This window comes from Argiope bruennichi, chromosome 8 (assembly GCF_947563725.1).
Source record: "Argiope bruennichi chromosome 8, qqArgBrue1.1, whole genome shotgun sequence".
NCBI lineage: Eukaryota > Metazoa > Arthropoda > Arachnida > Araneae > Araneidae > Argiope > Argiope bruennichi.
Genome location: NC_079158.1, coordinates 112340752 through 112368282, shown reverse-complemented (window position 1 = coordinate 112368282; position 27531 = coordinate 112340752). Strand labels below are relative to the sequence as shown.

General features: G+C 26.7%; 2 protein-coding genes across 3 annotated transcripts in view; one reads left to right on the top strand and one right to left on the bottom strand.

Annotated features, from left to right (window-relative positions):
- LOC129981226 (dual specificity protein phosphatase CDC14AB-like) overlaps positions 1-10104 on the bottom strand; it is a 34266-nt gene extending 24162 nt beyond the window's left edge. For both annotated transcript variants that reach the window (XM_056091981.1, XM_056091982.1), the window contains exons 1-7: positions 9793-10104; positions 8851-8947; positions 7700-7775; positions 4836-4928; positions 3352-3431; positions 811-877; positions 111-173 (exon numbers count right to left, since the gene is read on the bottom strand). In XM_056091981.1, the coding sequence (XP_055947956.1) occupies positions 111-173; positions 811-877; positions 3352-3431; positions 4836-4928; positions 7700-7775; positions 8851-8947; positions 9793-9841 (525 nt within the window). In that variant the 5' untranslated portion in view covers positions 9842-10104. The remainder of the gene's footprint in view (positions 1-110; positions 174-810; positions 878-3351; positions 3432-4835; positions 4929-7699; positions 7776-8850; positions 8948-9792) is intronic.
- A 401-nt stretch (positions 10105-10505) lies between these two features.
- LOC129981174 (MOB kinase activator-like 3) lies at positions 10506-26305 on the top strand. The gene is made up of 7 exons (XM_056091892.1): positions 10506-10566; positions 18959-19109; positions 21615-21708; positions 23469-23602; positions 24111-24226; positions 25254-25340; positions 26154-26305. Exons 1-7 carry the CDS (start codon positions 10531-10533, stop codon positions 26202-26204), a joined length of 669 nt encoding a protein of 222 aa, XP_055947867.1. The 5' UTR covers positions 10506-10530; the 3' UTR covers positions 26205-26305.
- The last annotated feature ends 1226 nt before the right edge of the window (positions 26306-27531 follow it).

Sequence of the window (27531 nt, the reverse complement as noted above, 5' to 3'; positions counted from 1 at the left end):
AAAAAATAACATATGTATTCATATGACTTAAAATTTTTTTTTTTTTTCTTTATTCCTTGTAAAGTAGAAAAGAAAAATTCAATTTATTTTAAAATAGTTTCTAAACATACCTCATAGTGTTCATAATCTTCAACATCAAAATTTTCAAAATCCAAGAAACCATTTTCCAAAGCCTATTAACAAAAATTTTGTTTATTATGAGAGATTATAATTACTTACCAAAATGATTCAAATCAATTTTATGCCAAGTATAAATTTTGCAATACAAATTTAAAGAAAAATAATGTGTTAAACAAAACAGACTTAAAGACGGATTTCTCATGTCAAGTATTCTCTATCCCAAAGAAAAAGAAATTCTAAATCATTAAATAAATTTGTTAGTTAAAATTAATTTTATGTTTATAATTAAATCTTTGAAAGTACTATTGCAGATTTTCTAAAAGATACACATATTCCTATCAATTCTTCAATTTCCTATCAATTTCTTCAACAAATATAAAATTCTGAACATGACAAGCCATACAATTTGTACAAATGCTTTGTTTATAAAAATTAATTAAATTTAATGAAGTGTGTGCAATTGTATGTAAAGTGCAAAGTTTTAAAAAAATTAAATTAATGCATAAAACCAGTACTCAATTCATTTTACAACTGTTATCTAAAAGAATTATTCATAGGCATGAAATGTAAACCATGCAGCCATAACATTTTTTTGATTAAATACCCTTATTCATAATTACAATTTTTATTTATGCAGTGAATCAATTTCATTTCCTTGATTTTATCTACAGCTCATAAAAAAACAAATACCTTGCTCACAGCATGAAGACAGTCTGATAGAGTTAAGTTGTAAGTGCAATGACTGAATGAAGCATCCCTAAAAATAAAACATATTTTATTAGATATATATATATATATAAAAATTTAAATAAAAAAAAACACCTCAACTTTCTACAAAAAAAATTAATAATTTTCAAAACAATGTTTACTTTAAAGATATCTTTAAAAATTCATTTAAACATATAATCCAGAATAGAAGGAAATTAAAATAAATAAAATAATAAATATATAAAATTTTTATTCAAAGGACTGACTTTGTTCACTAGGAATACCTTAGTTTCTAATGCATAAAATAATAATAATAATAAAGCTTTCCACACACACACATTTAAAAAGAATGCGAGTAATGCAAATTATATTTTTAACTTACAGTATTTATATTTCACTGAAATTATAGTCTTATAATGATATTTATGTTTTCAATATTAAGTATGCTCCTAAATATTTAAACGAATAAACTGTACACAATAATTAGAAGAATGAATTATTTCAGATATGAGGAAAAGATTTTGAAACCTAAGAGAGTATCAAATGAAATAAAGCATATGAATGCAAAGGATATTCTGAATTTGAGATAATTTTATTTTGTAGGATAATTTTTTAAAAATTATAATAGTATACACAATTATAAATTTAATACTTTCCATTAAGAGCATATACATGATAGCAAAATATTTTTACTAAACAAAAATGGCAAACTGAAAAATCTTTAACAGGATTAGAATTTGATGTACAATAATATGAACCAAAGAACATAAAAACTTTTAAAAGTTAAATCCTTATGTCAAAAGATTTTTAACTGTTTCAATATATCTTAATATTTTAAATAATAATCAATAAATGTCAATGTGGCTTTATATGTACATATGTTCTACATTTCCTAAAACACAGAACTGACCAAATTTAGAAACGCTTATTCTTTAGGACAAGAGAAAAAATACTTTTAACTTTTCAAAGTGCAAAAAAAATAACTATTCAATTAATTAGAAATGAACTGCAATTTTAGTGGATTTCTTTTTTTCTGTAACTTTGAAGTGATTTAAAATTTTGTCTTTTTAATGATACTAAATTCTTTTCTGTATAAAATTTTCTACAATTTTTATTCTTTTAAAATTTAATGCAAATGATCTTGAAATAAAATAACAGTAAGTCAATGACCTATTTTATCACTACTTTTCAAAATTTTTGTTTCATAACTTATGTTTGTTTTTTTAAATTAGATAGCTATTAATAGAAATGTGTGTGTGTGTGAGAGAGAGAGAGAGAGAGCCTTTCATTCTAAATGACAAAGGTCATTCAATCAAGTGTTGCGATGTAATAAGAGAATTGAATGAATTATAATAATTTATGCAATATTAATTTTTACATTAAAAATATTATACTTGACGGTATTTAAAATTCTAAGAAATTCAGGTATATCAACTAGTTACTCAAAAAAAAAATTCTAAGGCTAAGCAATAGGGTTATCTATCTTCAAATATAAGGTTATAACTTTCATTAAAGAATATATCCTTATTGAATTACTCTTGTCTTACCAAAACATTAATTGAATTATTATTGTTGGATCTGCAAGATGCTGGATTTTGAAATTCATAGAATAAATTTCAAAATTCATTCTAGGAATTCATTGTCTTGACTCAGAGAACTTTAGAAAATAAAAAGCACTGCACCATTGTTTTAAATGATTCACTTTAATAATTAAATTAGTTTCTAATATATTTTTTTTCTTCTTATCACGTGAGAACATGATGCTGTTGTTTTGAGGTTTTTCAAGCCTCAAAATGCACAGGCAGAAAATTGGCACTTTATCATTTTTGTAGTATCATTTTTCGTTTTAGTTATTAGTAAATGATAACGAAGGCTATCACATTTGGCAACTTATTGCCAACAAAATGTTACAATTTGGCACTAATATCTGGCATGTACCCAATTCTCCTGTTTGTCCAATAAATGACAGGGTCATAAGAAGTTATTGCCCAAAGAAGAAAATGAGACTGAACGTGAAACAGTGAGGGGAGGTATCAAAAGTTTTACATATATATATATAACTTTCCATTATTCTACATGGCAAAAAAAATTTTGCAGTGTGAATAATTTTGAGATTAGAGGATGGGGGACCCATCGCTTTCCAAAAAGTTGACAGCATAATAAAATAATCATGTGGTTATTCCATATCAGTTTAAACCGAATTTTTGAAAAAATGAACAAAACCACTGTTTTCTAAATATCAATGCATGCATAATTGTTTAAAATGATTTTTCACGAAAAAAAAAAAAATAATCCTGACCTCAATATTTGTTTTTTTTTTTAAAGAACTGGATTGGTTTTCAGATGGTTTTTACCACACTTTTTATAAATGTTGGTGATTGCGAAATACAAGTCATGTGAGAACATTATGTTTTTCTGTCAGATTGATACCACATAACTTAAAAAGTTCTCGCATGATAACTTGAAATTTGTGATAGAAGATTTCATTTTTTTTTATAATTAAAACAATTTATAGCTACATACCTGAAAGGAATAAACATAGGACTGTTGTTGCTTACAAGGGGCTGATATGCTTCTACTGGTGATTTCTTCAAATATATTATCTTTTTGGTAGATAAAAAAAAAAAAAATGAAATGTTAGAGAAATAATATAGAAAATGTATCCACACATGAATTAAATTTAACACTTATGACTCAATTCTCTAAATATGTACTATAAATATATATAAACATATATTCTAATAATAACTGATGAATGTGCATGAAAGTAATGTTTAAAAATCAAAAAAATAGAAATTAGGCCCATTAGGGCCACTTTCAATTCCGTTTTATGACACACACAAAAATTATTTTACAAACTTTTCAAATATAAAAATCATATTTACACCACTACATCAAGCTTTAAATTTGTGAATGCAGATGAAAGATACTAAAAATTAATTTATTTTCATATCAAACTGGTAGGTATATAAGCAATAATGAATACATAATGCTGATATAGGAAAATATATTTTTTGTCATAATTGATTATCAAAGATAAAAAGATTCACCTTATTTTTTAATGTAGCATAAAACATGCTTTTAATAAATTTTTGAAATTTTGCTGCATTTAAAATTTAAGGCTAATTCAGAATCAGGCAATGATTAAATTTTTAAAAAGACTAATGACTTAAAATGACTAATTTTATATTTAAAAAGTATACCCACTTTTTATATTAAAATATAAAAAATGGCATATAAGTACACATTTTCACCTTGCAAATTACTCCTATATATTTTCTTCAACCATATCTGTGCTAGAATTTGTTGTTCCAGGACAAATGGTTTGTTCTGCTGAGCATCAACAAGCATACAAAAATTAACTTTTTTTAAATAATACTTGGGGGGGGGAAGTAGATACTCTAGATATATAAAATTTAATATTATGTTTAGGCATTCAATTACTAGTGTTTCATTTGAAAAAGTTTATTTGGCTTGACATTTCAAACAGGACCAAAAAACACATATTAGAAAAGCCAATTACCTAATGCTAAGCTTCATTTTATTCATTTCTAATAACTGATAAATAGTTATAGAGCCATTCCCCCATCTCTCAGTTGCATGACATATTTATAGAAAATGTATAAAAGGATATAATCCAATATTATTATGCATAGGATATAGTGCAAAATTCTTTAAAATTTAGTATTGTGGAATAAAGAAATATAAAAAATCATGGCTGTGAAAGCAAATTTTGATTCAGCCAGTCATATGTTACAGAAATATCACACCAGCAATTTCAGATGTGCAGTTATCATTACAGAATATTCATTCAAATATAAATGAATATAATGCCAATATAGAATAATTTCACAATCATAAACTACATATCAACATAGAATTATTTAAAATTTTTCATTGAAAAATAAAATGTTAAAACATTATCTTAAGAAACGCTTCATGATATTTATTATGATTACGAAAAATTTAAGATAGATTTGTATATTTTTTTGTCAAGAATAACTTACCGCATATGACCCAATCAAAAATGCAGCATTAACTCGTTTTCTAGGATCTGAAGTTGTGTAGTGCACTATCTTCTTTTTAGATAGGGAGTAAGACTGGAAAAAAAAAAATTAAATATTTAAAATTTTAGAGAATAAAATTAAGAGTAAAGTTTCTCTCAAAAAATTTTCTGACCAGCAATATAATCAGGCAAAAAATATATAATTTTTAAAATTACACATTATTTTTTTATTTAAAATAATTTCAATAATAAAGAATTTTTAGGACATCAAAAATAAATAGCAACCCTTTACAGATTGGCTAAAAATTTCTTTTATTGCTAAAATTATACATTTATTAAATACTCTGTAGAAACTGTTTATATATGCACTATTATTTTTTTATTAGACATTTGTATGGTATTAGAGAGCTTTAGTATTAATTGGATGACACTAATGAACATTAATTATCAGAGACTATGAGCTAGTGGTCTTTGGAGATTAAATATTAGCATGAGGTAAATAGACAAATGTTGTTTATTAATACTTTTTTTGAGATTGTAATAAAGGACCTTGAACAGAACTGAAGTTAAGGCAGAAAATTTTTGAAGAGCAAGCGCATTAAAAATAATGCAAAGTTCTTATTGGTAAATGCCTTCACTTGGAACACGCTAAGAGTTGATATATTACAGAAAAATAAGTCATCTGTACCCTTATAATAGTGATAGAAAATTATTAAAGATATCTTCAAACAGTAAAGATGAGTGGAAAGAGCCAAAACACTTAATGCATATAGAAAGCAAAACATATTTTTTTAAATAGGTAACTTAGATTTATAAGTTTCCTTCAATTGAATATAGGCATGTAAATAAGAAGAAAATTATTATAGTAATATGATTGATCTTTTTAATGTTATTAATGGAATTAAGGTAATAAAAATTAAAAGGTGACTAAAACTCAAAAAGATATTACATTCTTTAATTATAATAAAAGCTAAAAAAACATAAAATAATTTAAATTTTTTTTTTTGGGGGGGGGGAGAGGAATCAGTGGCATCTAAAATTAATTATTGAAATAGGGAAATAATTCAGGAGCATGCATACATTATATTATTTATAATTGTTACAATCAAATTGTTTGGTGTATTTTAAAATTAGATTATTCTTTATAATTTAAAGACATGAAGTGGTTCATTTATTAGGACTGTCACTCAAATTCAGAAAGAAAAAAAAATCTGTGTGTTTTCTCTGTATGTATATTCAAGATATAAGAAAATACACGAATAGCATTCGTATGTAGTTATAATAGAATATGGTTTTAAGGAGTGGAAAAGGAAAGGAAAGGAAACAACAACTTAACATTATTCGAAGAGCATATTAAAAAAAGTTTATATTTACATACAGAATTTTTTTATCTTTATTTATTATCTAGAATTCAGCAAGACAAAATTTATATATTAAGGAGGGAAGGGCATATTACCTCTCATGTTCCTTAACTGTAAGTCACATAAAATTAAGGACTCGGGTGAAATAAAACACAAAACATTTCTGTTATCATGATAAAAATCCTTTAATGATTACTTAAAAAAAATATTAAAGCAAAATTACTTTTTTATTCATTCATTTTTGCCAATTAATATATTTAGGCATTAATTTAAGCAGATTTTTCAGCTATCAGTTTTATGGAGCTAATCCTTAATAAATGAGGTATGACATTTCTCTTAGCTATTTTATTTTCAGTGAACTTATGTGAGAATATTTCCGATATATCACTGAATGCATTAAAGGATAAAGGTAATGCAACAAGTTTTAATGCCCATAAAAATTCAGCTTTAAATTATTGTTCTTGAACTAAAAAGATCGAAATCAGTTGATTTTTGGACATTAAATTTGATGTTTTTGGATTTGACATGTCACCTTTTCCTGTATTCTTTTTAGATACTAAGTCTAGCATCAATGATGATTCTTTTGAACTGGCACACAGTCTTGTACATTTTCCTCTTTTGGCATGATTATTAAGTGCTTGTTTTTCCATATTACTTAGGATTATTATCTTCTTAAAATGCAAGCAGTACACAATAAACGGAGTTTGAGGAACTTTTTGAACTCATTCAGCAAACTCAGGATTTTTTAATCCTTCCAGTTATTTTATATATGGATTTTGAGCAGCTCATTGCTTTTTTTTTTTTTTTTAATTCTCTCGTCTACTTTAAATCAGCTCACAGCTTCTCAAATAATAAACAAACTATTCAATAAACTCAAGTATGGTTGACTAAACACCACTGTGCTGCTTCTAAAGATTGAATGTTGCTAATCCTGCCAGATCCTATTCATTCACGCATTTACATGTCTAGTGTATACCCATTAGCTACAATTCAGGAAATTTATGGAAAAAGATCTCACAAATTGAAACTGGACTGATCAACACAGGGAAAAAATGAATAAATAAATAAAGGAGAGAGAGAGAGAGAAAAGAGGTGGATTTCTGCATTACATAATAGTGAATGGTATTTTCCCTTTTTTAGAATCTATGACTACAATCTTATATTCTTGCAATCTTTAGAGATTTGCATTTTTTTTTATGGGAAAAATAAGAATCTTAAAATCCCATGCATTTTCCCAGTTTTTATGAAAATTTTCAAATTCCCCCTGCATTTACCGCACAATTTTTAAATTCCCTGTATTTTCCCTGTTTACTCGTTGGTGTAGTAATCCTCATTTATAATAACAGCAGGAAGGATAAAACTCTTATAACAGAAAAATAGTCAGGAAGTATTATAAAATTTAAAAGAAATTAATTACAAGAAAAGATTGAATTTCAATAAGGATAATAGCATTCCAAGCTCAATTAATAAGCTTTACAGCAACACCAAAGAAAACATATCTTACTTTTAACTTCTTATTCAGCTTGCAGCAATATCGGTAGAGTTTGGCAAGATTTAAAGGTCCAAAATCTGAGTAAAAGCTAGATAGAGACAAAGGGAATTAAACATTAATTCATTATTTAAAGACTAGAAATGAAAAATGCAGTAACAGCCAAATTATAAATTTTATAGGGAAAAAAGTTTCATGAGAATTTTGGCAATTACAATATTTTTCCATATTAATGGTACCAAACCAAAGTACCAAAGTAAAGATAAATAAATTTAAAAAAAACAAAAAAAAAACAAGAGTAATTATAACATTTACAATATCTTCTAGGTCACATTTACAATATAGGATATATTTTTCAAGGCCATATTTTCTTCGGATATTAATGTCCGTGGTGATATTTATCAACACATTTCTTTGGTTACTTATAATATGTTAGAAACTTACATCATTTCTCAAAATGAAAACTTTGATATTTATTATATTTTGATGACAGGATTTTGTAAAATTTATTTTAGCACTTAACACATTTTTCATTTCTAACCTTTATCATTCAATTTTAATGATCAATTCTAATTTTCTGTCTAATTTCTAATCCTGCCCTTTCATAATCAGACTAGCACAATCTTCCAAAAATTAATTTTTAAAAATTTCATGCAGAATCTAAAATATCCATAAACATTTTAAGTTAAACTTTTCAAAACTAATGGGATGTGCATGTCCCCAAAACTAAACAGAAATGTCAATTGTCAAGATGTATTTTATTAAATATGAACCTAGCCATGATATCCACTTCAAAAGCACAAAAGGGGGGGGGATAAATTGCTTTGACAGTAAAAAAAAAATCATATTACAACACAATATAAATTTCCACAAATACCCACATCAAACTTCATTGAATATATCTTTAAACATAAAAAGAAATCTTTAAAGCATTATATCTTAAAGATATTAAAGAAAATTTAATAAATCATATTTTTTTTCTAGCATGGAATGATTGCATTATATAATAAGAGAAAAATGAAGTTAGAAAAACACACTCAGCTCTTTTGATCTATTATAATCTAAAAAAGAATTTCAATCTTTAATTTTTCTTTATATTCTTAATTAAAAATATTATGAAAAATATATTACAAGAAATAAGCAAGCACAGCAAAAATGAATACTACCTTTCATAGACCAATTCCGAGTCAATGGAAAAGAAATGGGTACTTGCATTGGAACGTGGTTTTATAGGTGTTTGCAAAGTTGCAAAATACAAGCGCCCTGAAAAATTCAAAGTGTGCATTAAAAATAATAGCAAAGAAATAAAAATTAAAGAAAGAACAGAGAAAAAAAATAAAGAGTAAAACTGGTCTAAAAAAAACTTACAGTATTAAGAGATGCACATACACAAAAAAAAGTTTAGTGACAAATTAAGGAAATCTTAAAATAATAAATTTGAAATCTCAAAGATGAAATTATTAATACTCTTTGTAAGCACAAAAAATAAAATGCACAAAAATAAACATATAATATAAGCATAAAAAATAATTTTAAAAAATATCATACAAAACATTAATAAATTTATATACACACTAGTCCATTGTTTTAGAAAAAAATCTTTGCACAAGAAACCACTTAATTGAAACAAACTCCCAATCTAAAAATAAAATGAAATGTTACATAGTAATGTTATTCAGAAATTCTAATTAAAGATAAAAATAAATTTTAAATTATATTGTACCGATATGGTTGTCTAATAAAAATAATTGTAATACGGAATTATCTATTATAAGAAATTCAAAAGAAAACTAAGACAATAGCGCGAATCCGATTCTTTAAAATGTTATTGCCAAAAAAAATCATCAAATAAGAGAAAGATTTTAAATAAAAATAATCACATAATGGAAATTACATACATACAACAACATTTTAATTGAATAGTAACATAATTTTTCAATCTACAAATAAATCATGATAAAAATAATATAATTATATCAAAATAATTTAATTCAGGAAAATAATCTATACTCGCAAGATACCGTACTTAATTTTTTGTAGATGCTTTAACTAGTATCATAAGGATAAATTTCAAAAAACAAGTTAATAATTCAAAAATATAGATCTACCTTTAATAAATTCCGCAACGTGAAGAGAAATACTTTCTAAATCATCCATATTTTTGAATGAAAAGGAATGATCTATGATAGCATCATTTTCGTCTAATAATAAAAACAAGTAAAAATCAAAATTTTAAAACCCTCTCTGGAACCATTGAAAAGGCATATGTAATAATTATATATAAAATTTCCAATATACGCTGAGAAAGGTTATAAAATGCTAAACAATGCCTACATAACCCTTCCAGTAGTTAAAAACAAAAAAATTTGGAGGCTATAGATGTATTAGTACCGGACAGATGTCAACATTAACGTTACCATTTTAAATTTTTGTTTAGAATTGAAACTAGTTGTCTGTCTGCTTCTTCATAATTACGTACTAAAGTGCAGGGGTAGGAAAGGGGGAAGAAAAAAATTATCAACAACAATTTTAAATAACTTAATAGGAATTTCATCATATACTAAATCAAATTTGATATAAAATCTAATATCATTTTAATACATTTCTAATGGAATTGTTTTGGTAAGATATTTGCAGCTTTTTCACAAAACAAAAGTTATGATTTGTATTTATGCAATAAATTTTAAATATTTATTTGAACAGATTTTTATAATTGTAAATTTTTTAAGAATGAAACTTTTAATTCCTTAAATATTTCATTTTTTTTAAAATTAAAAAATAAAACAACATAGGCAGTTTTAGTCTCAGTTAATTCATTGTAAACAAACCGCGACACTTGAATCGTGATGGCTGGGTTTGTTGATTTTTTTGGAAAGAATAAGGTAAAAAAATAAAACATTGTATTAATTTATTGCGTACATCTTTCTTTTCTGAAAAGCTGTTTCTGTTTTCAGAATATCATTCCGACTCACTTGTATTTTTTGTTTGTTTTTATGTTTATAAATTGTTCAAAGCAATATTTATTATTGAGCAATCCACTAAATAATATTTCAGAAAATTTTGTTGATTACACATTTTAAATGTTATCCGTTTCTTTACAATTTTGTTATTTGATATAAAAGATCCACCTTTATCGATTCTTTTTTTTCATTTAATATATCCTACGATGCTAATGATATATTTTATCCCTTTACACAATAACTCTCGTTAATCAGATAAGTTATCAGTGTTACAACATGACGTATTTAATGTAGTAAAAATTCTTCATATTTTATACTGTATAGATGTTCTGATTTTAGAATAAAAATATGCTTTATTTGATATTGTTTTTTATCTATTCGAAATCGAAGATAATATCAGGGGTGTTTGTGCTCCGGGGAAACCCCGGAATTCCGGGGATTTTGAACTTCGATACCCGGAAATTCCGGGGATCGTCGTTCAAAAGGAAGTAGGAATAATAATGAATTATTTATTTTGATCTGGGTAATTTTGTTTGCTTTGAAAGCAGAAAACGCAAGGTCAGTGTGTGTGGTGAAAACTTTTCCTTTCTTTCTCCAAAGGCAGTGATAATGCGTGAAAAGGGGGGGGGACTTCTTTTTTGATCTTTCCTTATTGCGAGTTATGACTCATTCCCCCGGTTCTCGGACATTCTCTTCTGGATTCTTTTCGGCAAGTAGGCGCGGCAGAAAAAAAAGGGAGAAACTTTGTTCGACCAGATGTGTCATCACGTGACTCTGGGTTCAAAGGTCTTATCTCTTCTGGCGTGGCGCCAATAAGTAGAGAAAGGGGATTTTTCGCTGTATTAGCTATTTGTCATTGATCGCTTCGCAACTTTTTTTTCTCCGCTGTGTAAAATTTTCGTTTCATTTATTGATGCACGTGTAAATTTTTCGTTTCGTTTATTGAAATATTTTTTTATTTATGTACGCAAGAGAATTTCGCTATGAAATTTCTCGATATAAATAGTGATATTATACAATTAGAAGAAGGTGTCCGGAATGCATTTAGGTGGAATTCGATTGAACGGAGAGATGGTAATGGGGATACCATCGGCACATGGTGCAAGAAAATAAATGTTGCTGGACAAGCATATTGTGTTTTTTATAACTCACTGCTGAAGTATGGTGGGGAAGGATTCAAGGCTTCCACAAATCATTCTAAAACTGTGACGCACATAGAATATTCAAAGTGCATTAGACATTCAAGGACTTTAAGTAATTATGCTAATTCAAAAAATACTGTTGACTTACTGGAGACTGATGCTCGGCCATTGGATATAGTGACAAGAAAAGCACGCCAAGAGGTATTAATAACTTCGTTTATCGCCGAGAATTCTCTTTCTTTCAATGTAGCTCCCAATTTAATTCAACTCTGCAAACAGTTGAGCCGCAAGGCACTAAACTCGTTGGAAATGTCCCGGACTACTGCATGTTATAAGATGAAATATGGGCTCGCAAAAACTATTAAGGAAAATATCATTAAAACTTTAAAGGAGACTTCATTTTCTCTAAATTTGGATGAAAGTACTAGCAATGCTCAAGAAAGTATACTGGCAATATTGGTGCAGTTTTATGACAACAATCAAAATGAAGTTGTAGTTCATCATTTTGCATCTCTAAAGATGGAATCTTGCAATTCAGAAGCTGTTTTTAAAGCAGTTGTTAATACTATTGAAGATAATAATATTCCATGGGCAAACTTAATTAGTGTATTAATGGACTCATGTAACACCATGTGTGGGAAAAAAAAGGGTGTTGAAACCAGACTACGATCAAACAAAGCACCCCACTTATTAGATATTGATGGTGACACATGTCACACAGATAATAACTGTGCAAAAAAATTTGCTTCATGTTTGGATAAATACGTAGAAGATTTGTTTGATGACATCTATTTCGATATGAAAAGCTGCAGTAAAAGAGAATTTTTTCAAAATCTGTGAATCCCTTGCCATTAAAAAACTTAAGCCCTTGAAGAGACCAGACCATAGGTGGGTGTACATTTTATGTGTTTTAGAAAGAATCAAAGATCTGTGGGATGCTCTTATTGCATTTTATTTTCACTACTTGGATAAAACTGATAAAGGGGATTATTTTTCTTATGTTGAAACTGTATACAATAAAAGAAATATTTCTGCAGCTCAGAAAAAAATTGTTGAAGGGGTGTATTCTTGCTTGCATTCCCAACAACTCACAAAGAATGCTTTAGCTCGGAAAAAAAGAATACTAAAAGGGTTATTTGTTATGCAAAACAAAACTTTATTGCATATGGCATTATATTCAGCAGTATTACCAGATTTCAACACATATATTAAATTATTTGTAACAAAAAAAACCAATATTTCATTTAATACATTCCAGTATTTATAAATTGATGGAAAAATTTTTTAATGAAGCCAGAAAATATAGAGTGCACATCTTATAATGATTTATTAAAGGTTGATGTCACAAATCCAGAATTCCATCTACCTAGCAAAGTAATATTTACTGATGCAGAAGCTTCCACTCTCCTGAAGAAATTATCAAAAAATCATCCAATAGCAAAAGAATTCCAAATTTCTCTGATAAAAGCTTATACTAATACAGCACAGCATATGAAACAGAAATTACCCCTTAAAAATTCATATCTAATTAGTTTTACAGCATTAGATCCAGAGCTAAGAGGTAAAACCAGTACAATATTAGCTTTTGAAAAATTATCATCTTTTATGTCCCATATTTTTAGTGATAATGGAAAGTCAAAAGTAGAAGCTGAAATAAGGTTATACCAGAGTGATATTGATATCACTAAAGAAATGCTCTACACATCTGATGAAAGTGGAAATCAAGTCAAGTGTACAATTGATAAATATTGGTCTAAAGTTTTTAATTTAAAAGATGATTTCACAAATGATTTTAAGTATCCTACATTGGCTAAATTGGTCAAAGCCTGAATTGGCTGCTTCCATGGCCCATTAGTGGAAAGTGCATTCAACTTAATGGATACACTTGTCACTGACTATAGAACCTCTCTTAAGATTGATTCCCTAGATGCAGTGCAGACTATTAAATATGATTTAATGGCTTCTAAAGAAACCTCATGTAAAAAATATGGCTCAAAAAATCCAATCACTGATCCAATTCACAAAGATCTCTTACTGAATATGAACAGAAGTTGGAAAACATATCAAGAGGACTTAAAAACATGTATTTCAGATGAGTCACCTATAAAAGTCTCTGAAAAACCTTCTACATTAGCAGAAAAGCAAACTGCTTCTACCTCTGCATGTGCAGTTCTCGAGGAAATTTCTTCAACTGTAAATGAGGAAAATAAAAGTCAACCTTCCTGCAATTATGAAGTTCATCACAAAAGAAAGACAAGCTCACAAACATCAGAAAATAAAAAAAAAAGCAGCAGAAATTAGATAATTTTTTTTAAAGAATTAATTCAGGTAATTTAAAATATTTACATAAAATGTAGTAGTTTATATGTTTGAAAATTTATGGTTATTAATTTTGCAAAAAAAGTAATTCATTGAACTTTTATAATTAGGTCATTCAATACTTCATAATTGGAATTTTTCATTTCTCCCCCCCCCCCTTCTCGAAACTCCAAAATGTCGGTAGTAAGTCCGTAAAAGTTTCCGGGGATTTTTTGGGGTCCCACAAACACCCCTGTAATATATCTTTTCTATAGTAATCTTCGTTGCATTAGCATGTAAGAAATCAAATCAGTTCTTTTGAAGATTTTAACGCTGATAGAAAAAGCTATGTCTTCAAGGCATTAATATTATTATGAAGCTATGAAATATATAAGATTAAGGAGCTTATTAAGATTTAAACAAAACAACATTGAAGACAATTATAACATATTGTTCTTTTAATTATCATCTGGAAATAAGAAAATAAATATGACATCCCATATTTAATTTGGAAATTCTGGATGTCAAAAAAGGAATGTAGTAAAAATTTTATAAATATACATGTTTTAAATTCAGTACTACATAATATGAAAAAGAAATTATAAATAGGGTATGCTAGTAAAGTAAGAAGAAATTGAGTTGTCTCTTGAATTTTGATCTCTTGGCATATGTTTGAAAGCTATTTTGAATGTTAAATTAAAAATCAATATCTAAATTAGACAATCTTGATGAAAAGAAATTTGAAGAGATTAAGAAGAAGTTTGAACATTTCTTATATTTAAATAGTTATACTTTATTCTCATTTATTTACATCTGCTAAATGAAAATTGTTTAAATTTTATACGCATGAATTCAGTTAAAGAAAATATATATGCTGTATAAATTACAGTAATTTATTACCTGTTTCCATGTACTTGCTTCATTACTTGTTTCCATGTCCAATGCTTTACACATTTTTTATTGAAAAAAAAAAATGCTTAAATTAATTTAGTAAACTTATTCTCTTAAGAATATGGATTTTTTTTAAAAACTATTTTCTTTAAAGAGTACTGTGTGTAAAAAAAAAAAAAAAAAAAAAAAAACTAGAAATTTTTTTTTCCATATGTATGTAGTATTTATTAAGTGTTATAAAGACAATGTTTAAATTGATAATTTTATTTTATTTTTAAATTCATTTTAATATCTATTTCTAAAATAAAATTAGCATTTTATTTTAGTGTAACTTCTTTGTATAAATGTTTTGAAAAAAATTGTAGATTTAAATATTAGATAAAATTTGCTCTTAGTTTTATAGAAGTACAATTTTTTTTTCCATCTGAAATGAAATTTATTACAAATGTTATTTCTTTTTTTCAGTATCCAAGAGTAAATTTTGCTTTAAAAAACAATTTTAATACTTATAAATTTTTAGGAACCTTAAAGTCTTACATACTAATAGTGTGAATCAGCTTCAAATTCTTATGCTATTTTTTAAATATCAGCAACATCTTTTACTCGCAGGCTTTTTGCTAATATTCACTAATTTTCTTCCTGGCAAATTTTGATGAAAGTAGTTATTAACACATAGACCCTTTAACCAGTAAGTGCAAAAATTTTACAGAAAAATATGAAACTGAATTTATTGAAACCTATTAAAAAGATGTTAATAATTAATAAGCATTTCATATTCTTTTTAAATATAGATATATATATGACACACACACACACAAAAAAAAAAAATCTTCTATGAAAAAGTAAACTGCATATCACAGTTGATGCAGATATTTGCAATGTTATGACTATGTAAAGCATAGTATTTCAATAATTGTCATAACTGCCCCATGTTTTGATCAAACTCTCCAGGAAAAGCAAAAACGTCAGATTAATAGACATCCAAAGAAAAAAAAAGTTATTGGAGCATATTTGGCTAATCAAACAAAGCTACAGACATAACAGACTTTTTAAATATGTAATAGTTGAAGATGGTATCAGCCATTACTACAGATAATATAGGTTTATGAAACAGAAATATCATGCTGTGATGTTTATTACTGATTGGTGTTTTGCAAATCTTCATGATGTTTTGGATTGCTGTGATGTAAAGCAAGTGCTATCAAACTTTTTCAACTTCATTTCTAGAAATTAGAAACCAAATTTATAGCAACCCATTTCATCTTTGATATATTGATTTTCAGAGACAAATAGCACATATTTTTTTTTTTTGAAGAAGATTTTACAGATTAAATCGAAATTGAATAGTAAAAAGAAATTTCTAATTGGGAAAACTGTGTGTGAAGCATTTGTTTAAGGTTATGATTTCTGCATGGATATGTATGTAACATTGACTGAAATTGCTGTTTATAACATCAAACAATCCTATGGATATATCGTATGCAAAAAACTAGTTAGTTATACATACCATCAGCACATTGAATATATATATATATATACATTTGTTCCTTAATTTCTTTTCTTGTGTTTTCAAATTGTGTTATTTTTTCAGTAATTTTGTTTGATGAAGATTTTAAGCTGACATTACATTTTTGAAAGTTATTTACAGACTACAGTCGGAAGAGCTCACTGTGGCTAGGCCACATCTCAGTAATTAGTTATCTAATATATCTCATAAGTCAACAATCACTATTTTGCAGAACACTAATTGAGTCTATGTTTAGATCTTTTGCTGTCTGTGAAACATGAAGATAGTTCCTTGTTGCTATAGCATACCAAAAATGTGAAATGCATCTTTCCACATTTTGGAAACTCTATAAAGATACTTTAATTTCGTTAGAACTAAAGTTGAGAAGCTCTCATATAGAGCTTGCTGAGGCTTCATGTTGGTAATTAGTCATCTAATCTGCCTTGTGAATCAATAATCACTATTTTACAAAGCATTAGATGAGTCTGTGTTCAGACCTTTTGCCGCCTATGAATCATGGAAATGATTCCTTATTATTATGGGCTGCAAAATCTTAGTATGGTTTTACTTCATATTTCTTGTATAAGCTGAAAACTATTGGACTGTTTTTAAAAAAGCATGTAATTTGCATAAGCTTTATTCTCTGGAGAGCTATATCTTTTTCTGGCAAAAACACTTCTATCCACATTTCTAATTATTAAATATGGATTAAGAATATGATAACAAAGAAAGCAATATTATTTAACTTCTTTTTAACCATTTGTACTTCAGAGGGGTCACCATTTTATTTATAATAACAATGCAAGTTAAAACATTTTCTCTTGCAGCAGATTACATATTTGTAATCCAAAGTTATACTCTGTTTCACCCTTACTTGGCAGTATTGTAAAAGGTAGAAAATGTGACGCTCCGCGTTGGGAAAGAGTTCCCCATCAATTCTGACTTTAAAATAGTTAAAATGAGCAGAAATTTATCAAATAATATCATAAATTACAGAAATCCTTTTTTTATCAGTATGTATTTAAAATTATTCTCAAGTTAGAAGTGCTTATCTGTTAAGTATTTTGTAAATAAAGCGAACGAATAAAGCTAAAAGATTGACATAAGGAATTCCACTTTGGCTAGAACCGGTCTTCAAGGTCAAATATTTGGCGCTTTTCTTTTACGTCTCCGCCAACTCAGCTTCATTCAGTTCGCAACCGTTATAATCTTTCGTACTTTTTATTCTCGCTTTTTTACCAGCTGATATTTTTGATACTATTAATCACATTAGTAGTTATTAGTTTTGATTGTTGAATATTTATTCGATTCGTTATTTTTATTCACTTCTAAAATGTCTGAAAAAGAGAAAGTGTTATCACCGACTATGCTGTGCACACCTTCAAGATGAGTGAAACCAACGAAAAGTGCAGCATGCAGAAACATATTAAACGTTTATTCTCGACTCCGAGAAAACCCTCAAGATTCTATCAATCAAATCGTCGATAAAGTTTCGCACCTTACATGTGTTTCACAAAGAACAGTTTTCCGTTTGAAAAAAGAAATAAAGGCATCCAGTCCTTTAAGTACCCCCGGAAAGAAGCGATTAGGCTGGATAGGTAAACATTCAAGTCTTGTAAAATATAATGGTTTTACACTATCCTGTATTTGACGAAAAATCCATGCATATTTTCGTAGAAATGAGATCCCAACATTAGATAAAATTTTAAAAGATGTGAACGATTATACAGATATCTTTTCGAAAAACATTAGCCGAACTACGCTTTACCGAATATTGAAAGATGTAGGGTTTTCTTTTGAGAAACGATGAAACGAAATGAAATAACTTTAATGAATTATTAAAATAATGTATCAATAATATTGAAAAAATAATGAAAATAAGGAAACAATTAATTCTCCTATAAAGTGATAATATAATAAAGTAAATAAATATTTACTATTTGGCGAAAAATTTGAGAGATAAAGTTTCGCCAACGATCTGCATTTCTAGTAACTTTATAGTTTAAAGTAACAAAGTTCCCCTCACAGCGACTGTGATTCGGCATGCCTAGAATATACACTACTGCCAAGTTAGGGTGAAACAGAGTATAGTGTGTTTATTCTCGGTTGTCATCTGTTAAAAAAAAATGTATTATATAAATTAAATTTCCATCATATTGATTATTTGTTTATTAATTTTCAAACCAAATATGTACTTGTATCTAGATGTATTTTTCAGAAACAAATATATTCTCAACATATTGAAATAATTTTTCCACATGAAAAAAGAATATTTTAACTTCTCAAAAAATATCTGATTGCAACATGAAATATTTAAAAAAAAAAATCTTTTTTGATTATGTCAAAAAATATTCTGAAGGTTATTTTCATATATGCTTTCATTGTAAGCCTTATTCTCTGAAGATTATATATATGTATGTATATCAGTAACATTTAGATTCTAAAATGTTTTATTTCTATCCATTTTTATGCACAGACTTTCCGTCCGAAGAAAAAATTTCAACAAGGCACTTTACGTTATTCACTTCACAAACGTGCTCAGGCATCATTAGATTCTGCAGTTGATCTTCAAGAAGCTGTAAAGTTGCCACCTGGAGAAAATTTAAATGATTGGCTAGCTGTACATGGTATTTATCACTTTCTTTTTTAAAAGAATAAGTTTTAAATATTTTACTGATAAAGTGTTCAAAACTGCTAAAGGGTGTATAAGTTTTAACACAACATCACTGTATAATTAATGAGTCCCCCACCACCACCACAAAAATGGGAAAAAAAGTGACTTGAGGCAAAGAAACTAATTTTTCCAAATGTAGAAAATGCAAACTTTTCTATGTGATCTTATAAATTACCATTTTTCGATGGATTGAAGTTTAATACCATTTTTCTTTATATGGTAGGATATAAATATAAAATAATATGAATATTGAATAATTTGGCAACATGCCTCAACTGAAGCAGATGCTTTGTGGCTTGTTTCTTAGGTTTTGGAAGTATAGAAAGATTAACCAAAAAGTACTATACAAAGTTGTTGTCTGGTAACAACTTTGTATGGATAAGAGACTTAACGGGAAAATAACTGTGCTTGAACATTCTTTTGCAACAACACAATCTGAGGATTTTGGCATCAGCATTTTTGCACATATTGTTTGAGACTGACTTCATAGTGGTGATTTGTGCAGTTGTCTACACATATATATTATGTTTTTTTTATCATGTGAGAACATGATATTGTTTTGGTCAGGGAATTTTGAAGTTTACGTATGCAATGAATAATTGAAGTTTGAAATTGTGTAGGCAATGAATAAAGCATAAATGACAATTTTCATCTTCATCTGCTTTTACTAGTATTGTATTATTATTATTATGTATGCTTCTTTGAAAGCAGATGCATTTTTAAAAGGTTGACCTGCTGTTAGAGACGTGAGGTTTTCACCATAGTAATCCTAGGGGCTATAGAAGACCCCCCATGGAGCTATATATATGACCCAACTATATATGTTACAGACAATGGGTTTTCACCAAAGTAATCCTACGGGGTTATAGAAGATCCCCCATGGAGTTGTTTACTGCGCATGCGCAGATGATTTTCGTTATATCTCGTAAACTACATATGTTAAGAGACATGGGGTTTTCACCATAGTAATACCGGAAGTTGTTATATCTCGGCTTCTATGCAACATGAAGACGAGTGTGACCCGTCTAAACACTCGTCTCAAGGAATAGAGTCAAATGATATTTTTATTGACACTCGGGTACAAATTCAAGTTACATTGCATTTGCTCATATCGTTGGATAGTACTCGCCAAAATGCACGTAATGATATGAATTTCATGTTGCTACTCCGAGTGATTCACAAGATACAGGCTCTCAAAGTTGTGAAAATTTGAATTTTCGAGCAAGATTTTTGACCTCAGTTTTGCAAAAACTCTGTTTACGACTGGCATCGATACACTCTACTCAATATCCTCTATCGAACGATACCAATTTTCGACACTTACGTTATTAGGAGCTGATAAACAGAAAAAGAACTTGATGTTGTTTTCGTTAGGGAGGAGTGAAGCTCGAAATTGCGTAGACAATGAATAAATCATAAATAGGACATTCTATGCTTTTTCCCAATGAAGCCTTGCAAAGAAAAAAAGAAAGGGAACAAAAGAAAAAACAGAGGTTGGAATAAAAGCTTCAATCAAACCTTCAGAGACAAAGCCTTCGAAAAAAGACTTCAAATTAAATATGAACGTAAAATAGTTTTACAATGGGAACGAAGAAAGAATAAACGTATGCAGTGTGTTGCAGATTCTCAATCAGAACACTCAACTTCAAACACAGGACATGTCCATTTGGATTATATATCACAACGTTCAACGCAAAATGTTTTCGTTTCGATTCTGAGTTTCAAATATCGCTTTCTAGCTCTAAGCAACTCATCGAAAAAATGTTCTCACATGATAACTTGAAATTTGCGATAGCAGATTTAAATTTTTTTTAAAATCCTAATCTGTACAAGTTTTTATTTGTTTACCTATTTATTTACTCTAGTTGTATAATTCAATGCACATTTGAAGAATATAGGAAAAATGTTTTTAAAGATCAGTTAAAATTAATTTTTAATTTTAATTGCAAGTTTAAATTTTTTTAGAAATTTTTTTAAGTAATTTTTTTATTTATGTAAAATTAGATTATGAAGTTAATTTTTAAAAAAGGAAGCATTTTAATACTACAGAATGAGGGGTAGCAGAAAGCAAGCACACTACACCCAAAAAATGGGCACAAAAGCATCTTGTAAGCAAAATAAATAGAGCATTGGTTCTAAGTAGATTATCATTTGAAACGTTTCTTTGGGGGATGTAATTCCTGTTTTACTTCAATTGCTTTACATTTCAATATTTTAACATGGAACATTCGTTGAAATTAGCAGATTTTAAAGTCTAAATTTAGCTTCAAGCATAAATTCTAACATTAAAAAAAAAGTGCATAGTCGTGTTTGTAACTTCTAAAAAGCATATTGGATAAAATTTTCTGTTTGCTCATTTGTTAAAATTATTTTGAATTCTGATCATTTATTTCTGTACAAGTTATTGACATAATTTCATATAATGTGAAATTTCATTTTATCTTTTTTTTTTTTTCAGTTGTGGATTTCTTTAACCGAATCAATTTAATATATGGCACAGTTCTTGATTCTTGCACCGAAGAGAGCTGTCCAACTATGTCTGGTGGACCTAGGTACTTTATAAAAATTACTATTTTATTACATTGTAGCTAATTGTTTGAAAAAATTGTATGGGAGAAAAAGTATTAATATATCTTATGCCAGTAGCAATGATCTATTTGTTTTCAAAAGCAAAAAAATTCTGGTGTGAAACAATTTTTTTCACAAAAAATGAATTAATGACATAAAATTCACAATATTTCTTATAGCATATGGAATATCAATAAATTTATACATCTCATTTATAATGCTACATCTATGTTTGTGTTTACCGCAGTATATAAATTATAATCATTCATCTTTTACCGATTTCACCTCTTTTGACATTAATCTGGATGTTCTCTGACTCATCCAAGCCTACGTGCTTAGTTTCAAATTGATATGATTTAAATCATTTCATCCAAAATTTCATTCACACTGTATTGCCTCCTTAATATATTGTTAAACACTGTGTTGAAATTTTTTTAAAGGAAATGTTTTGCTCTAGAATAGATAAAGAAGTAAGTTATACCTAAAATGTTATTGCTCAATAGGGAAAGGAAATAGATTTTCTTTTTTGTTTTGATGACAAACTTATCATTCCTAATCACAAAAAAGAAATTAGATTTTTTTTTGTACCATATACTTTATAATTTTATATATTATTCATTGTGTGTTGTTTTTCAATATATAAGTATTTTTAGACCCAAAGAATAAATTCCAAAGCACAGATGCTGTATCTGAGATTCAGTTCTTCATTCAATTATATTCAAATTGTTTTGTACTTGTTTATACAGAAAATCTTTGAATGCCATTAAAAGTAATAAATGTTAAATACATTTAAATTATTTTTAATTGAGTTTTTACATTATTAAGAATTATCATTAATTCTGATAACGGCTGAGAATTTAATTTAAAAAACATATTTTTCCCTCTTGTTCATTTTGAGGGAATGGATATTGTTCAAAATCGTTTTAATTCATTTGTTTTAAATACATATTATCAAAAAAATTTCTTGTAATTTTTATAGTTTTCTGTAACTTATTTTTGTGTCATTTGAAACACTGGAATTGTTAATATTTTTTGGGGATTAGACTTTTACATTTATCTTTTTATTATCTTATTGTTATGAGATTTTAAAAAGCAAATTAATATTTCCATACAATATTCTTTGTCAATTTTGGAAATTCATATTTTTAAAATTAATAATACTTTTTAAAAACATAATTTGTTTTTGTCATGACTAATAATCTCAACATATTGCTTAACTAATGTTTGATATTCTAATTTATACAATTTCCTCTGAATGCTATTTAATTTGTAATAATTTTTTTGATGTTTTAAAAACTTAATCAGTGAAAAATATATTGCTAAAAGTTTTTTTCAGTAATATTAATTTCAATTTGTTGATAGAAATAAGAATTAATTATAAAAAATATGTGTGAGAGATGTGCTTATTTAAGTAGATGTTTCAATTAAGTTAAATCATTTACGGTGTTCATAAAAATGTAAAATGTGCATCTAAATACACATATTATGGCGGTACATTGTAATTAAAGCTAATATTTACATAAATGTTTTGTTATTTAAGCAATAGTATATTTTACTTAAATATTGGTAAAGTTCCTTTTTGTCTTATGTGAATCTTTATATTATATATTTTAAAAGACAAAAATTACAGAAAAATAATCTTCCTCACACTGTATTTTTTCCCCCTCTTAGTTGATTGATATTTTTGTTATAAAGTTCAATTTTGTAATTTTTTTAATATTGTTCCTAATTATCTGTCCTTTAGGTTTGAATATCTCTGGGCAGATGGTGTGCAATATAAAAGACCTACACCTCTACCTGCACACAAATACATTTCTCTACTAATGGACTGGGTTGAAAGTAACATTAACAATGAAGAAATTTTTCCTGTAACTGTTGGTAAGTTAAAGAATTGCTTCTTTAAATCAATTGTATGTTTTCATTTTATATATTACATTTTTTTCTATTCAATCATCTATTAAATTCTAATTATTTTTTTTAATTGTTTTACATTGACAAAAAATTTTATAAATTTTTTAATAGAAATAATCTTATTCACTTAGATCGTTTCATGTATAGTATTACTTTAAAATAGTATTATATGAAATTTTACTTTGTCTTTATTTTTCTATTAATGCACCAGGAAGAAAAACCAATATAAATCTCTATTCTTTTTGAATAATCATTTTCCATATCAGAAATTTCTGCATATAGTTGAAGTCAACTTCCATTATATAATTAAGTTATTTTAGCAAGCATTATACATGATATTGAATGATAAATAGTATATGGTTAGAATATATTTACTTTTGATCAATTTCAGAAATATTTTTAACATAAATATTTATTTTTTAAAGTAACTTTTGAAGTTGAGCAAATAAATTATATAATCTTTACTTATTTTCAGACAAACCTTTTCCTCGTTCATTTGTACCTACCTGCAAGAAAATTTTAACAAGGCTATTTAGAGTTTTTGTTCATGTATACATTCATCATTTTGACAGAATAGTTTCCATTGGAGCTGTAAGTATTTCTTTTATTATTTAACTTTCAAGTACATTATATTGATACCTAACTTTTTTTTTTGTATAATAATAGTTTATAATGAATAGATTATCTTATTAAATGGTTTTAGTTTTTCTATCAAAAAATGGTCCCTTTATTTTCATGGTCAACATTTTTTTCTTTCAGTTAATAAAATTTGTGTTTTATTTGTTCGATTTGAAACTTACAAAATATGTAAAGTCATTCTCTTAAAAAATATTGACAAAAATTGGTTGCAGATGTCTTTTTTAACAACTTTACCATTGCAGAAGTATGTTCAGTCAGCTATTTGATGATTAATTTTAAATCAAAGGAGAAAATAAAAAGTAACATTCATTAACAGTAAACTATAAATCTGTTATATTTTAAAAGCAGCATGAAAGTATGCATGAAGCACATGAAAATTATCATGTTCTTCAACATGTATATTTTAATAGACTTTTTATTATCGTTTAACTTCATTAATTTGTTAATATTAATTTATGAAGTTAAATGTAAAATTTTTATAAAATTGCACCATTTTATAATTTTTAAAAGGCATTAAATATATTGTTTTCAAAGCATACTTGAGTAATTTTGAATAATACAGCTTAATAATTGTGAGATTTTTTTCATTTTGACTCGTTTTTAACCTGCTAAATATGTTCAAACTAAAAAACGATTCTAAAAAAGGAATATAATTTGGTTTTCTTACAAATGTAGATTAATAAGATATTTCATATATTTCTTGTAAAATTTTTTTAGAAGAAAGATTTGGAGCATGTAATTAATATTAACTTCCTTGTGTCATTCTAAGTTCATTGGCATATTGCTAGCAGTAAATATTATCATTGACAGTTGAACTTTTGCATAATTTTGTACTTTATAATTTTCCCCAGATTTCAAAATTAAAACCAACTTGAATCTGCTAACAAAATGGCCTGTTGTTGTGTTTTGCATACTTGTTCTATTTCTGTTCATTGTAAATCAAATTGCTGTATAATATCTATTATATCTCTTTCCACAGGAAGCACATGTGAATACTTGTTACAAACAATTTTATTACTTCATTAAAGAATTTGACTTGGTCAGTGAAAGAGAACTAGAACCTCTGGTAATTAATGCTTTCACTTTTTGAAATTTATTTAAAATCATAGCCCAATAACTAATTTCTAAACTGTTAAAGATAAACATATATTTCCAATTGGAATTTTTAGGCAGATTTTTTAATTAAAATGAATTTCCTTCTCTGATAACCTAGGTACCTTTCTTTTAAAATGTTTATTATTGACATTTTGTCTTGATGTTGTATAAGTTAACATTGAAAAAAAAAAAAAAAAAACTCTTATCGGGAAGAGGAAGGGAAATGAATGTTGATATCTGACATTACTGCGACAGAAAAAATAAATAATAATTGTAATGTTTCAGTGAATTAAACACAAGTGGAAAATATTTTTAATAAAAATCACTTACTTACATTTTTTTAAAAATTCTTTTCCTTCTGATTTGAAGATAAATAAATATGAAAGCAAATTATAAATAACTATTTATTTATTGTTTTTCTATTCTCAATTCTAAGACAAGCAGCAATAAATATAGTCTATCAAATCATTTATTTTATTTCAGATTAGCAGCTGTTATATATATATATAGCATTGAAAGATGTTATTTTCTTTCATTAAGAAACAAAAACTTTATGTTTAAACAAATTTGTAGTGCAATAATATTGCATTTTATTTCAAAATATAACTTTTCTTTTTACAATATTCATATTAATGCAAAATTATTAATTAAAAGTAAAACCAATGATAGTTGTTGGAAATACTGATCATATGAAAAAACTATGTTTATGCTGTTTTTAAAAATATTTATTTTCATTAGTGTTTTCTTTTTTGACTAATAAATGTTTAAATTTATTCTTTTATAGGCTGACATGACCAGGAGAATATGCAGAGAAAATCCACAGCCATATAGATAAAAACTAAATTGATTAGACATATTTATTTGTTATTGCATTGCATATGTAAATAGCAATTTCATTTTGAATACATCATTTTAATTTTGTTCATGTCCAATGTTTTAGAAGAAATAGATAACTTAGTTTTAAATTGAAGCAAATTACACTTATAGCCTTTCAATATTTTACCTGCTTGTGTTGATCCATTTATTATTCCATTTTTACTAAAAACAAAGGAATCAACATGAATAATGTCATTCTTACCATTGGTATCTGTTTAACAAACATTTTAAGCTTCATTATATTTTATTGTTAAAATTTCCTATGCTTATTGTGAAAAGTAAATTGTAATTTTTAACTAATCTATGTCACATCGTTAAACTCATTTTCATTGCTTTTTTTTTTCTTCTTCTTCTTATTATTATAACTTTCAAAGAGCTCATGTTTTGAATTTAAATGAAGGTTAGTGAAGAATTTTCTCATTTTAATGTAAATTTTTGGGTTTAAAGTAAATCTAAAAGGCTTCCATTCCACTAATTTTATAATGCTTCTAGGCTTATATATTTCATATTTCAAAAAGAATATGAAATTTTATTGCTTATATTTTTTTCATAGTACCTATAAATATTGTTTTTTATTAATACTCTCTTTGAAAAATCAGCTTTATCATTTCTTTTGAAAAAGTCATTTAATATGAAGAATTTACAAATAGTTTTATACTAAAAAAGAAAGAAGTTTTTAAATGATTTTAAAATATTTTATGAAAAAATAAACTGCCATAGATATAATGAATCTCCTGATTACAGATGAGTATTAACTTGAATTTCAAGTCATTTAAGACTTCTATAAATGTTTTAAATGAATGTGTAATAAAATTTTCTTTCATTTGAAATAATATTTTATAAACTGAAAAATATATTTAAAAATTTTTTTTATCAGCTATATCACCCTCTATAAAATCGAAAGTGACTTATTAAATAATACTCTATGTTCAGAATTTTACTTTGTCTTTTCTGTCTATTTAATTTTTGAAGGAAAAAAAAAATTACCTGCAATAAAATATTTTCTAATAGTTTTTTCTTATATGACAAAAATTATTCAAATTGTTACAATTTTTCTTATACCTAAAATCTGTGCATTGTTGTATTGTTAATCAATATTTTATGAAAGTTTCAAAGTATAAATTATATAATATTTGATTAAAAAAATTAGTAAAATCAATCTTAAAAATGTGTTGTTAATGTTCTGCATAGGCTTTGTGGAATATACCATATTAAGGACTATTAGCATTCAAATGTTACATGAGTAACATTTTCTATATTGTCACCAAAATATATTGGTTACATAC